At 36.6% G+C, this 15,627-nt stretch overlaps 1 protein-coding gene across 3 annotated transcripts in view; it reads right to left on the reverse strand.

The window, feature by feature from the left end:
* LOC131870178 (beta-hexosaminidase 3-like) overlaps positions 1-15,627 on the reverse strand; it is a 148,026-nt gene that overhangs the window by 117,204 nt on the left and 15,195 nt on the right. For all 3 annotated transcript variants that reach the window (XM_059215831.1, XM_059215833.1, XM_059215832.1), the window contains one exon: positions 15,502-15,613. In XM_059215831.1, coding sequence (XP_059071814.1) covers positions 15,502-15,613 — 112 coding nt within the window. The remainder of the gene's footprint in view (positions 1-15,501; positions 15,614-15,627) is intronic.

The following is a 15,627-nucleotide window of genomic DNA, read 5'->3' on the forward strand; positions in this document are numbered from 1 at the left end:
AACAGTCAACTCTACCGCTTATGCAACGGGAGGATAGTAATACAAAATAAGATATAGGCAGCAAGCCAGCCTCGTCCACTTGTTCAGTGGGAAATGAAGAGCAATTTCCAAATATTACTTGCTGATAGTGCTACTATTCAGCATTACAATAATCATCATGTTTGCAACAAAGATGAATCACTGAACATAGTTGCACATATTGCTCAATCTACTCCACAAGGTACAAGGGACTCTCCACACAAGAAAAACATTCCAAACTCAAAAATCTCAAAATCTGATAAACTCCCAGCATGCTGAAAACACACAGACCAGCAACACCAAATCCCACTAAAACACTCACAACTCCCTCAAATCTTAACTGAATGACATGAAACTGAAAGCATATGACTCCTAGGAGGTAGGCAATCAAGCCTAGAACAACAAACTATAACAAATTGTCCCAAATGCATTATGCACGCATCCCAAAGCACTCAACCACATGGTACGACCAGCTAAGGGGGTGATTTGCTAAAATAAAATCCAAGACAACAATTTAAGCTCTATAAACTCACAAAATGAATAGCCTAAACCAAACAGAGAGATAGAGGAAATACCCAAAACGAGAAGAATAACACACTGAGACTTACGAACAAATACCTTCTTCAGCACACCACACGAACAACCTGGACACTCCAAAACTCTTCCAAAAATCAGAAAACAAAACAGAAATCTGCGACATTATTTTCAATCCACTCCTCTGAGATGAAGAGCAGGCTCTAGCTTGACTAGTTCCTATATTGCAAGCAATGACTAGGAGGTACGCGTTCCCCGAAGCTTCACTCTGCATTTTGATAGTACTTAGTTATAATATTTGCTCAAAGATCCCAAATAAGAGGCCAACACTCATATTTATAGATTCTGAGGGCTCAAATTCAAATCCAAATGGCGCCCAAATTCCCCTCATTTCACTTGCATTTCATTTCATGACACCTTCTAGACTTGGCGTTGCATTTTTCATATTTTTCCCTTAGCATATGGCATCCAAACATTACACCCTCCTTAAGTCGAACTTTTGGAGATAACTTAAGGTGTATAAATATAATGCATTTGTACTTTGGCATCCCACAAGAGGGTGAAATAATTCGCCAAGTAGACTTAGGATAAAATTATTATTTCCTCCTTTCCTAAGTCGTCAAAAATAATCAAATATTAAAACCTTGTGCCTAAGGTATTAATATATTAAAAATACCTTCTCCTCAAAGACTAATTATTGCCAAATTGAGTCGGAGACTGAAGTGCTCGAAATCACCAAAACTGAACTGCTAAAAATGGTACTGCCAAATATAGTACTTACTAAAAATAGTAAGTCCTGAAAACATCACCAAAAGATTTCTCTTCAAACCTCGTGAGTGAACTCAGAAAACCAAAAAAAACCCTAAAATCTTGACAGTTGCCTCCAACTTACTAAAAATAGTAAGTTCGGAAAACTTCTCTAAACTGGATGCATGTCACACCCTACAAAGCTCTCAGAAAACCCAGAAAGAATCCACAATCTAAATTGTCGAATTCCAACTCGTCAATCATCAAACAGCTCCTGCAAACCTCCACAAAAGTTGGAAACCCTAATTTCTACTTCCAGTTAGCCTATGAGTCTTCGGGATAGGCTAATGGCCAGCTGAACTTCTCATCATTGAGAAGGGAACATTACAGCTGGCTAGGGTAGTGACTCAACATTTCCAGTGCATTCCTGAATCGAAACAATGTCGGTGATGATAGTTGAATACCGACTAGGTAATTTACTTCTAATCGAAGATATTTATTATTTAACGATAAAGTTTAAGTTATAAAGTTAAATTAAAATGTTTAACTTTGTGGTTATTTAATAACTTTAGTGGGACCATAAATATAAGTGTTAAAAGAGTTGAATGTCCCCTTTCTTTAAAAAGGTACATGGGTGCCTTAATGAGGAGATTATAATATTAAAATAAAAGCGATTTCTATTATCCCACATTGCCTGTGAGTTGGGTCAACTTCCTTGGAGAATGAATAAATAGAAGGTTTGAGAGCTCTTCCAACATGTTGGATTTAATAAGAGTTTATGAAATTGTTTGGAGAGTTCATCTTCTAGGGCTTGGATGATGAAATTCCTCTTTGCTAACAATCTCTACGCTGTTGCAAGACACCGTCTGGAGGTTTAGTTTGGTGTTCAAATTAAGGTAAAATCTAATTGCTTCAATTAGCTATTACTTCAGGAGGCTGACTTGAGACATTGAAATTGGGATTGGATTGAAAATTATTATTCTCTTGGCTAGGCCGTACCAATTTGATATTTGTTGGAGTTTGTGTTGAGCCGTACTATCTTAGAAAGTATTTTACAGCCTTGGGCAATATTAGAAAGGAAAATACAGGTCTGAAACAAACTTGAAGGGGGGGCATACCAATCTGGACATCATCTACAGCCAGCCATACAAATCACAAATACCTAGCAATGGGTCGTACAGGTTTGAAAGTGCTGAGGGAGGGTGTCATACTAGTCTGAAACCACCTTCAGGAGTGTCGTCTAGGTCTGCAATCTACAGCAAGGGAGCCTTTTCACATCTGAAACCAAATTAATGGAGTTGTACCATGCTGGATTGTAAAGTCAAGACTCATTAATGCTGTTATTGTATTTAGTAAACATTCTTATGTTTGGAGCAGCAAATTTGGTACACAAATACTATGTAATGCTTATTATTTGAAGAGAAATCAGAGTAGTGAACTATTGTTATTGTTTCTCAAAGTTGTTGGTGTTAGAATAGAGGAAGTGTTTGGCTCATTATTGTTGATATTAATATAGAAAGCTGCAATATCTATGTTTGGTGTTTATTTGTGTTTATCAATCCCTCTATATCTTTGCAAGTAACTGTAAACTCAGAAAAAAACCAAAATCAGAAAACTCCATAGTCAACTTGCAAGCAAACTGTTTGACAAAATTACAGTGAGTGGGAAAGGCAAAAAAAATAGTGGCTAGCAAGGGGGCATCTTACATGCTAAGGAAAAATATAGGAATATCGCAATAGATGACATTATAATTGGTATCAAAGCATCGTTCCTGCCAGCCTGATGGGCAAACAGTCAAAGGGCTCTAGAAAGGGAAAAGAAGAAAATTGCAACAAGCAACAACCATAACCAAGACAACACAAGGAGTCAACAAATGGAACATGAATTGAGGGCTTTTATGGTGAAAAATGAACAAACAACTCAAGCCCTTCTTCAAACCCTATAGAATATAAACAATGCCTTGAATACTCTTACACCCAACCACAGAAATGGGAGAAAAAACGTGGAGTTAGGCCCTCTTTCTGGCTCTAAGTGGCTTATGAGAAGCAAGGTGGAGTTAGGCCCCTTCCTGGCTCATGGGAGCAAAAAGGTGAGGTAAGGCCCTCTTTCTAGCTCTAAATGGGTTATGAACAACAAGGTGGGGTTAGGCCCCCTTCCTAGCTCATGGGAGAAGAAAGGTGAGAATAGGCCCTCTTTCTAGCTCTAAGTGGCTTAAGAACAACAAGATGGGGTTAGGCCCCTTTCCCAGCTCATGGGAGCAGAAAAGTGAGATTATGCCCTCTTTCTAGCTCTAAGTGGCTAATAAGCAGCAAGATGGGGTTAGGCCCCCTTCCCGGCTCATGGGAATAGAAAGGTGGGGTTAGGCCCTCTTTCTAGCTCTAAGTGTCATATGAGCAACAAGGTGGGGTTAGGCCCCCTTCCCAGCTCATGGGTGTAGCAAGGCAAGGTTAGGCCCCCTTCCTAGCTCCTAACAAACCCTTCAATGCACTTGCCTTTTGCAGATCCCAAAACTTCTTTCCTCCTTTGATCCTCCCACCCTACAAGTTAAAAATAAATCAATGGATGCATTCTAGTCAATAAGAAGGGATCTAATAATACTTGTATTTGTGTGTATTCTCCGTGTTAGTATATTTTCATGTGTATGTTTTGTGTTTCTATGTGCATGCTCCATGTTTGGTTCATACCTGATGTGTTTCCAATATGTCTACCCCAATGATTACTATAAACATATTACTAGTATCATTTTTGGTTGATCTAGAATATGAGAATAACCAAGAGTGAACCAAAAGATATGAATGTTTTTTAGAAAAGAACAATTTAAGGTCATAGTTGTGTGTCATACTTCTAATCCTCATCTTAATATATGGAAGACTCTTAAATTTCAAACCTTGCCAATTTCCAACTCTAGATTATGTTGTTGCAAGTTTTAGCCCAAATTCACAACTTAGGGTAATACTAGGGTTACTGAAGCTAATTATATCATATGGAGGATCTAAGGATTACAAATCCCCAAGAGATGATTTGAAACCCTCGCATTTGCAAAGATTTGGTTAAACCCTGTCATTGCTTGAGGACAAGAAAATTTGGGAAGGGCAGACCGACATGCCGCTGCCTTGTAGGACAGATCACAGCTTAATAGATGACATTAGGGAAATAAGTTAAAGGAAATTCAAAAGGACCGTCTAAGTTTATTATCTTTGCTAACTATCCTGAATAACCTAAGTGATGAAATAAACTAGGGCCGACACAAATTAATGAAGAACAATTTATTTAGGCCGACCTAATGAAGAACAATTCCTTGTAAGGCCAACCACAAATTAACTAAAATACCAATTTATTTTAATGGGTCGACTAAGTGACTACATAAGGGCAGCAAGTCTATTTGAAAGGGTACATCCCTCCGAATGAAAGGCATAACCCCAGCCATGAAAGGTATATAAAGAAGGAGATTGGGTTGAGAGAAGGGCATGAGCCATGGGAAATTGAATCATTTATGGTAAATTATACTGGGTTATAGAATAAGCAAATCAGCAAAATTATCAACCAGCAAGTAGGGTTAAACTCTCAGCCATAAAGCGATTAAATCATCAATAAACATGTCTATATCGAATGATCAATGGAATGAAAAGCAAAAGATCAGATCAGATGTACAGATCAGCAATCAGTAATCAGCAGACTGATAATCAAAGAAGGGAAACAATTCAATTAGCATCTTTGTTCATAAAGAGTGGATCGGTCTAAGATATAAAGCAGATCAGATAATCATTCCAAATCTAGCACATCGGATCAGACAGAGAAGTCAATCGATCATAACTGGCTATCTGATTTCAGAGTTGATAAAAGGATAGTCAGCAGACTTTGATAGGTGTTTGCCCCTAAATCAAAACTTAAAGTTGACAATTTGCAATTCCTTAATATACTTCATACCTCACTTGGTGATTCTAGGGCAAAATATAGGAATATCCCAATAGGGGAACATTACAAATTTTTATGTGCTTGAATCAAAATGGATTTGGTTTAAAAAATGATGCACCAAACTAACAGAGTTCTATCTTTAATTTTGTCTGAAATTTTTTGATATACCTCGAGTATTTTAATATCTCTTGGCACATTTCAATTCCAATTTAAGATGAATCCAGGCTTGTGGCTGTCATTATCAAAAAAGAATTTGGAGTCAATCACGACATATCAATAATCTCAAACCATCTTGATATATTTCATTGCATTGCATAAGTGTAGATAATCAGGCAAAAGATCAAGACACAACTATTATAAAGGCAAAAAATTAAGTGTTTGTACATAGTCCAACACCTATGCACATTATGTCATTTCTTCTCTATCTTGCATTGTAAGGAGAGGTCCATGATGTGAAAAAGAAGCCTTACATACTATGATATAGGTTCTGGTTCAGATCTTGGTTGGGATTCACAGATTCAGTTCGTGCATGTGGAAAAACTCTTTTGGGGCTGGGTTTGTTTTGGGTTCATCCATACAAAAAACATGTAAAAATCGTTAAAATGTATATTTGTAGAAGAAACATACATATTTCTCAGTATCTTTTATCTTTATATACAAGAATATTTATAAACCATATAAAATGTTAGTAAATTAATATATTATATAACTATAATACTATAGAAATATTAATAATTATAATATAAACATATAAATATTATATTTTTTTAAATAATAATATTATCAACAAGATCCACTAAAGTGTAAAGTTGTTGAATTTTCCAATCTATCAGCAATAATTCACAAATCTCCAATGCCACATGTAATGTCCCCTTCTTAGTAAGGAGAAACTAGTGGTCTACTAGCCTATTCCAGAGCCCTGTAGTCTGACTGGAATCAGGAATTAGGGTTTCCCATTTTTGTGGAATACTGCATGAACCAATTGATGCTTGTTTGGTAGGGATTCTTCGATTCCGATTATGGATTCCTTTTGGGTTTTTTGAGGGCTTCACAAAGGTATAACATGCATCTTGTTCTGAAGTGATTTTTTAACTTACTATTTTTAGTAAGTTGGTGGCAGTTGACTGGATTTTGAGGTTATTCTGGATTTTCCAAGCTCATTCACGGGGTTCGACGAGCATGTTTTTCAGAGTTGTTTTCATGACTTGCTATTTTTATTAAGTGTCAGTTTAGGCAATACTATTTTTGGCAATCTGGGGCAAAGCTCCAATCCAGTTCAAATTAGTGATTTCCTACACTTCAGTTCATAGTTTGATTTGACAGTGATCAGTAGTTGATTTATAACTGATTAATTAAATATTATTACTTTATCCTAAAGTTTGATATTTAATTATTTTTACTGATCAATTTTTGGAGGAACGACTTAGGAGGGAAAAATTATATCATTTATCCTAAGTCATGTTTTATTTCCCTAAGCAGTTGGCATAAAAAAATGAATGTATTTCATGCTCTGTAATGTTAATGTGTTATAACATGGCGATTTTTGGAAAAGTGTGACTAGGGAGATTGGGAAAGTGGACGCCATGTAATATCCCCTTCTTTTTTTCAACACAACGAGATTCACCCGTTAAGGTTAGAACAATCAAACTTCCGCAGAAAGGAAATGCTGAAAGTAACCCTTTCACTTTCTGATCACCGCAAGCCTAGTATGGGAGGGTGAGAGCATACAATGTCAAGGGAATCGTTAGCTCAAATAACTGCTCGAAATGAAATCTCAAATACAATACTAGGTGGCAAGCCAGCCCCTTCTGCTTATCCAACGGGTGTAAGAACTTCTACAGCATTATGGTGGTGCAACCAACCAATTAGAAGATTACAAACTAAAAGAACAATAATCACTCGACCGCTTATGCAGCAAGAGGACTAGAAATGAAATAGCAATCAACTCCACCGCTTATTCAGCGAGATGACTGAAAACGAGATTACAAATCAACTCTACTGCTTATGCAGCAGGAGGACAGTAGGCGGCAAAGCCAACCTCTTCCACTTATGCAGTGGGATTAAGAGCAATAATCCAATTAGTAATTAGATAGGTGTTAGTACTACTAACCAGCTTTACAATGCACAAATATGGATTACAAATTAAGAGAAAGCACTATCCAAAAGATAGGCGGCAAGGCCAGCCTCTTCCACTTTGCAGTGGGTCTAAGAAAGATCAATAGAAATTGTTGTTAGTACTACTACCAACATTACAATATGAATCATAGAAGATAAGAATGAAGAACCAACAGCTGCAAACAATTACCAAGATCTTTCTCTCCACACAAAAGAACCCACACACCCTAAAACCAACTCCACACAAGAAGACACTCCAAATCGGAAAATCTCTAAATCTGATATAATCCCAGCACGCTGAAAACACAGACCAACAACACCAAATCCCACTAAAACACTCACAACTCACCCAATTATTAACCGAATGACATGAAACTGAAAGCATATGATCACTAGGAGGCAGGCGATCAATCCTAGGACAACAAAACATGGCAAACTGACCCCAATAATTTATGCACGCATCCCAAAGCATTCAGCCACATGGTACATCCAGCTAGGGTACAATTTTGCAAAAATAAAATCCTAAACACCATTTTAGACTCTACAAACTCACAAAACGAATCGCCCAAACCATAAAAAGAGATAGAAGAAATACCCAGAACGAGAAGAATGACACACTGAGATCTGCAACCAAGAATCTACTTCAGCACACTCTGCGACCAGCAACAAAAACACTTAGAAATCCACACAAATCTTCACTACATTGGGTCCAATCTGCTCCCCTGGATGAGAAACAGTCATACATTCAACTAGGTGCTATCTCTCAAGAACGAAATTGAGGCACTAGGAGGTATGTGTTCCTCGACGTAAGAGTCTGACAACATTTTGGCAGCACTTCGTTATCAAAGAAATAATGGATACCAAAAACAAGAGCCCAACACTCTTATTTATCTTTTAAAAGCTCCAAATTCAAATTCAACTCCCTCCAAAATGCCATGAAATGAAATGAAATTACATCCAATTTGGATGCCCAAGCAAAAATAATATTTGCCTTTATTTTAAATCATGTATTTTCTCCAAAAGGGACGCCCACTTAACATAAGTCAAAATAATTCTTAATTCTTCAAATTGACCCCCTCAAGGTAGCAAATATACTTGTAATATATTCATAAATTGAGATATGGCGTCCAAGGAAATGCAGTGAATTATTTCATAAAATTAACATATTTCTTTCGAAGGCGTCCATCATGCCTTATAAATAATTCACTTATAAAATATTTTTCCTCAACCATGAAGTTGTGCAACATAAGCTCAAACTTGCCAAAATAGCTCCAAAAATGTTGGAAGACCAACTGCTCAAACTAAACTGTCAAAAATAACCATCTAAACTGACCTACTGAAACCCTACTAAAAATAGCACTACTAAAAATAGAACTTACTAAAAATAGCATACTGCTAAAAATAGTGTGTCCAAATGCATTTTAACCACATAATGAGCAGCTATCACAACTTACTAAAAATAGTAAGTCCGGAAAAGTCTTTGGATTCGTTTGCATGTCACACCATCGCAAGGCTCTCTGAAAACCCAAAAACCTAGAAAAATAAGTTGTCCTCGCCCCCACTTACTAAAAATAGTAAGTTCGAAAAAGACCTCAGATTCAGTTGCATGTCACACCATCGCGAAGCTCTCTTAAAACCTAGAAGGAATCCAAAATCAAAACTATAAAATTCCAACATGCAAGCCACCAAAACTGCCAAAGCATCCTACTAGAAAATAGGAAACCCTAATTTTTGCCTCTGATTGACCAACAGGTCTCGAAATTGGCCCACAGTCCCCAAAACCCACTAGAGTGGAAAAGGGGACATTACAGTACACCCTTCCCAAAATTGCTTGTCCTCAAGCAATGCCACCACAACTCCAGAAAATTTTAAACTGGTCCTCACCAGAGCAAGTATGATCCTAGGGTCCCATGTCCGTCTCAGAAAGAACCCACCATGTCGATGTTGTGCCACTCTGATCACATTAGTGAAAACACCATGCCAAAACTGGACTAACCTCCCTTGTAACTCCAAAATGTTACCATCCATGATATTCAAACTGAAAAATCTTGAAGGATTGAAATCAATATCAACAATGCCACTGTTTATCACAAGCCTGGGCAATAGGAAATTAAGTCTACTCAATTCACAATCAAGCTCCACAACATATCTCCCCAAGGTGTCAAGCAGAGCCATGACTGTAAATGTGACTTCTCCAAATCTCCTTGCAAGGAGGAAAACAATCCTTTGCAGGAGCTCAACAAACGCATTCACATAACTCCACATGAATCTACTAGGCCTCAATTGAATTAGTTTGATACAACCATGGAGACTTCTGAAAACTCTTACAGTTCCCACTCCAAGCACCTCAGAAATGGTGAACCAAAGAAAGCAAAGGTTCGTTGTTCCAACCATAAGAAGAGAGAGGGAATAAGGATAACCTCTGCTTAGAGCTTGAACACTTCCCATACATGGATACTAATTACCCCAACTCGCCATACCTCTCATCTAAGACCATAACCCATCCTGCTAGGAGACGCTGAAGTATGAAAAAGAGAAAACCAGTAGCCCACCAAGTTTGAAATGATTGACTTGAGGTCCGATCTTGGGAAAATCAGCATCCAAGAAGATGAACAGTTGCTGCAACACGGGAAAACATCATCCAAAACAACACATCTACTTACGTCCAAGGCTGGAAATATCCTGTCTAGTGACTCCAACTCCACATGGAACCATCCTTTGCTCAGAATATCTTTCCAATCCACTAGTTGATGAGCAAAAGAAACCATCAAACACATTTGTTGATCAGAATCTGAACTCATGTGTAAGCTAATCAGATTGTGGACAGTAGTGCTAACACTCATTGTCACAACTCCAAGGCTCTCTGAAATATGAGCCATAGCATAAAGAAGTTCACTATCCTGGACCAACTTAGGAGGTAAACTGTTAAAGTTTACAACACAAACCTTCATAAAGAGAACTCCTTGAGTTTGGAAGGTTTGAAATAAACACTAATGAAGTGCCATCTGATTGAAGTGCTCTACATAGAGGACAACAGTAGTACCAAAGAATTTTCCAAGTATAAGCATGAAAGTTGAGCATTCCAATGCTCAAAAATAAATCAAAAGTGGCTGGAAAACGCCTCCAAGCAATCTCCAATTGAAAACTATTACTTGCATGACCATAGAAATTGAACCAACTCCCTTGAATGAGAGAAAACCATAAAGTGAAGTGACTAATCTACATCCACTCAGCAAGCCCAAATCTGAAAATATGATCCATTCTTTTCCAAAGAAGATGCCCAAGAGTATGCATTTGATCAATGCTCCAATTTTGAAATAATATCTCATGGTTGCAAATTGCACCTAGGTCTCAAACTCTGCAATGTGATCCACCCTCATCACTAAAGTCATAAGGAACTCCCACATCAAACTTGGAAAGTGGATTAACAAATGTCCGATCAGCATTTGTATCAAACAACAGATTATCAACCTCTTGATTACTATCGTAGTCATGCTCCACCCAAACATTCTACTGCTCCAAAATCACTTTTTTCTGATCTTAGGGGACAAAGAGAAAGATCATACTCCTCCTGAATGCAATCAAGCTCCTCCATTACCTGATTGATCTCCTTGTCCATTTCTCTATTCTCTTGCTCTCTTAAATGTTTGGCCTCATAGAGCTGATCATTTGCTTCAAGAAGCGTCTCTTGGACACTTTTGAAAGCAAGCCTAGTGGAATAAAGCTCAATGGTGAGCTCACTAACCTCTCCCCTCAATTGCTTATTTAAAGAAAAAGTCTCATCTGCAAACTTGGTGGCAACATCTCTATCATGCATCATGTGTAAGAAAACCAATTTTATTCCCTCCATTGTGTTCTTGATCATGTGCAAATCAGCAAGGGGAACATTTTATTCACATTGGTCTCTTGGTGTAATGAAGATGAATTTTTCAACTAGGCTTCTAATGTCATCCAATCTAGATAAAGTGTTGGCCGTACTTTCCTGGAGGTGCCTCAGGTTGCGTGCTTCTTTTTGTAGGCATTTTTGGTGTTAGTCTTTGCTCCTATCTTGGTCGCCTTGGTCATATCTTCCATTTGCCTGTGTTCGTGTGCGATTTGGAGTTATTTCGAGGAAGTTGTGAGTCTTTCAGAGTTGTTGGCCCATTCCTGGAGTTGTTGGTATTTTACATCAGATTTGGTTATTTGTGTTTTAGCTTGTATTTGTCTGAGTTCCAATGTTATAATTCCTAGTACTTCATTGTATTCATCACTGTAATTGTTGGTTAGTAGTACTAACCTCTATTGTATATGAAGTACTTCATTGTAATTCCCACTGCATAAGTGGAAGAGGCTGACTTGGCCACCTGCAGTGTTTGTAATTCAGTTTGTTGTTCAATCCTCCCGCTGCATAAGCGGTCGAGTGATCTTTGTTTGTAATCGTCCTCCCACTGCTTAAGCAGTTGAGTGATCTTTGCTTGTAATTGTCCTCCCACTGCATAAGCAATTGAGTTGAGTTGTTTAGTGAAAAGTCCTCCCCCTGAAATATTGCGGTAGAGTGATTTGTGTGTGAATGTGTTCTTGTTCCCTTGGCTCCAAGTTTCCTTGTTTTACCTGTTGGAAAGTGGAAGGGGCTAGCTTGCTGGCCAATATTGTAATCTGTATTTTCAATGTTGCATCTAACGATCCCCTATCACCGTATGCTCTCACCCTCCCAGTCTGGGCTCTCAGTGATCAAAAGGTGTAGGGTTCCTTTCAGTTGGTTTGGATTGCATTATTCTAACCCTAACGGGTGATTTGTGTGTTTGTAAAACTATTAAAAAACAAAAAAAAATCGTTGGGGATATTACACCACAAAACCATGTTCTTTAACCACAAAATCTCATTGAATGACTACTTGTTGGGAGCTCGAGCCAGCAATAATATATTATTATTAGAAAACTTGAATGGATCCTTTTTGCACAGAACCAGATCCCGAATTTGGTATGAACTCAACCCAGATCTGATAGCTTCCCCCACCTATCCAGTAACATGTCTTAAATGCAATGAAACAATGACAAAAAGACTTCTATGCTATTAACCATGTGTCCATGAAGTTGATATTTCGTTGTGGATCCACTCATCCTATTATCATTGACTGATTTGAATGTAGGTCAACATGACCTCTTGACTTTCTTTCCCCGCTTATCCTTCTAGTTATGTGTGTGTGAATAAAATTATCAACTGCATTTATAGGGGTTCATTTGAAAGTTTGTGCAATTATTAAAGATCCTCTCACCTTTATTAAAGATCCTCTGATAGTCATTAGGCAAGCATCTTGAATACACTTCGCCTATGATTATTTATTGTTATCACATTCCAAAAGATAAATATATTTAATGCTACCAATATTGTATCTTCATTGATCACTACCACTTCAATACATTTATATATTCCATATTTATAACATAAAAAGCAATTAAAAAACATAAAATTGAAGGAAAAAGTACTGGATGGTTGGCCTAGGAGTATTAAAGTAATATTATATTATTTAATGGTCATTTAGGATAGTTTCGTTTAATTAGTTACCTTCTAATTTAGCTTTTGTTTATAATTGTTTCTTTTAGAAAAATTGTCTTGTAATTGCCTATATGTAACTTTGTTTTCATTAATCGATTATCCAATTACCACTTCATGGTATGAGAGGAGGACTAAAATCTTTTGCAAATTTTTAATAAAAATTTGTATGCAATTCTAAAAATCGCGAAAGTTTTTTCTTGCTGAAAAATTGTGGGTTTGTCTTAAAATCGTGCAGATTTTTTTGAAAAATCATGGATTTTCTTCAAGGATTTTGAAACAAAATTGCAGCTCACCCTTTGTGAAGTTTGCGGGTCTTAAAGTAGCCATTAATTGCAAATTTTTTTGCGCAAAAAGTCCCATCATTTTTTGTTGAAAAATTGTGCAGATTTATTCCACATAATCGTGACGGTTTTTCATTTTTTTTCCCATCAGTGACGCACAGGGATTTTCAATGAACAACACGAGACGTTCTTTATTTTTCTTTGTGCACAAGTTCTATTTCTACTTTTCGCGATGGGAAGTTCTTTGTTTCCACAACCAAATTTCTCTATACAACGTTGGCCCTGTGCATTTTCTTCCACGATGGCCCTATATGTTTTCTTCCACGACGAACAACTAACACCCCTATACACCAAACCTAAACCTAAAACAATCAAACTAACAACTAAAAAACACAAAACAAACTCATTTTATCATTTTCCATATTATGAAGAAGACAAAAAGAGAAACAATTGTGAGAAGAGAAGAGAACAACAATGAGAAGAAGGCAAGAGAGAATCAAATAATATTATTTGAGATAAGTTTATTATCCATTGTTCATTTGTAAAAATTCTTTTGCATATTTTTCAGTGTTTCAAACACTTGCAGAAGATTTTTTATTTTTTTTATTTTATGTTTTCACTTGTAGCTATGTTTTGAATCAACAAAAAGACAACAGACACAATGAGATTGGTGAGGGTGATGAGGTTCAAATTCATATAAGTACAATTGGGGGTTCTCCTAGGAGAGAGAGAAGGATTGTGAATTCAAATAACCCATTTGAATGCCCTTCTAAACTCCTCAAAACTTATGCAAAGGGCCCATTTAATCCAAAAAACCTCATTTACAATTTGCAACAGCCATAGACAAGAACAAGCAAAAAAATTAAGGAGAGTAAAGTATATTTAAATCATTTGAGCAACAAGGACTACGGGAGCAGCTACACAGGTTTATTCTCATCTTTTGTGTATAATTGGACAAGGTGTAGTAAGTTGTGAAAATTTTGATCAAATCTTTGTCGCATTCCTCTTGACAATTTCTCTACACATACATCACATCACCATATATCATAGCTTAGTTTAATGATCATAACACGAAAAGAGGTTTATGTTTAACTTTATACACCATATCTCTAATGATCATATCTTAATTAATGTTTAGATCAAAGTCCTCACGGACCATAAATTGTATCAAACTGAACACTGAGAACAAAAAAACAAAACTGAAACAAAGGAATCAAACTCAAGAATTCTTTTTGGACTATGCAGATTGCCATTTTCCTGAGATGCTCCTGCATCAGTTTATGGTCATTACATCCTTTGCCTCCATCAAAAACAAAACTTGGGCACCAACTTATCTCCCATCACTCTAGATGAGATTGATCCACAATCAGATTTGATTGTTAATATTGAGGATCCCATATTTAACAAAGAGGACCTTGCATGGATTGGTCAAATAGATTTAGAAGCAAATGTAGTAGCCAAGGCATAGGATAGAGCATGAGTAAACCCATTGGATGTTGGTGTCACTAATACACAGGTAGATATGATGGTTGCATCAACAAGGACCTATCTTAGATGCATGCATAGAACTTGTTGTATACTATGGATGTTGTGACAAGTGATGCAGGCTTCTCTAATCCATAGAATTATACTTTTAGTTTTGATATTTGTTTTAATGTGATGGATTTTGTATGAGTTTTGTATACACTTGACAATATTTATATATCTATAAATGTTGTTTCCTTCAACTAAAATCCACTTTTATTTTCAAGTGATTGATGTATACTTGTGCATGTGATCAAAGTAGCTTCTATTTGATTAATTTAATGTGTATATTTATTGAAGGGTGAAAGACACAAGTTTTGAATCCTTAAAAAAAATTATATTTCATTCTTTTTCAATTTGTTAAGCCTATTGTATCTTGGCCAAGTTTGAGTCCAAGTCATAAATCAGCTTGCTGTGTCTAAGTATTGTAAAATTGGTTGTTATTGTATGTAATGGCTGCCAAACACTGGAATAGAAAAGAAATGGATTTCCTCTGACTCAAAAGATAACTCAATATGAAAATTTTTGTATGGGTACAACATCATGCAAATTCATAATTACAATTTGAAAAGACATCAAATTTTGAGTTGCACAAAGTGACCAAAAGTTTGTCCAGTCTTTTAACGTTAAACTTAAAACCTAATGTTGGGAAGCATTTATGGTCAATGGTAGTTCATGATAAATGTGAGTAAACATTAGAGAGGATAGAAATCATTATTAAAAGTATCGTGAATAATGGAATCAAAAAACCATTTTTTTCCAATATTTTCTTTATCTAAGCAGAAATAATAGTACAGTTGTAAACATTACTTCTAGTAAGTATTATGCTTACCAATTAAAAGGCCCCTATAGGAAAATCTGGGTTGATCAATAATGATCCAAGGAGCCATCGAGACCATTACATTTTTTGTTTTGGAATCGAACAGACATAGCTGGCTTAGCGTCTGCAAGATTGATC

Source organism: Cryptomeria japonica, unplaced genomic scaffold (assembly GCF_030272615.1).
Source record: "Cryptomeria japonica unplaced genomic scaffold, Sugi_1.0 HiC_scaffold_299, whole genome shotgun sequence".
Taxonomy (NCBI): domain Eukaryota; kingdom Viridiplantae; phylum Streptophyta; class Pinopsida; order Cupressales; family Cupressaceae; genus Cryptomeria; species Cryptomeria japonica.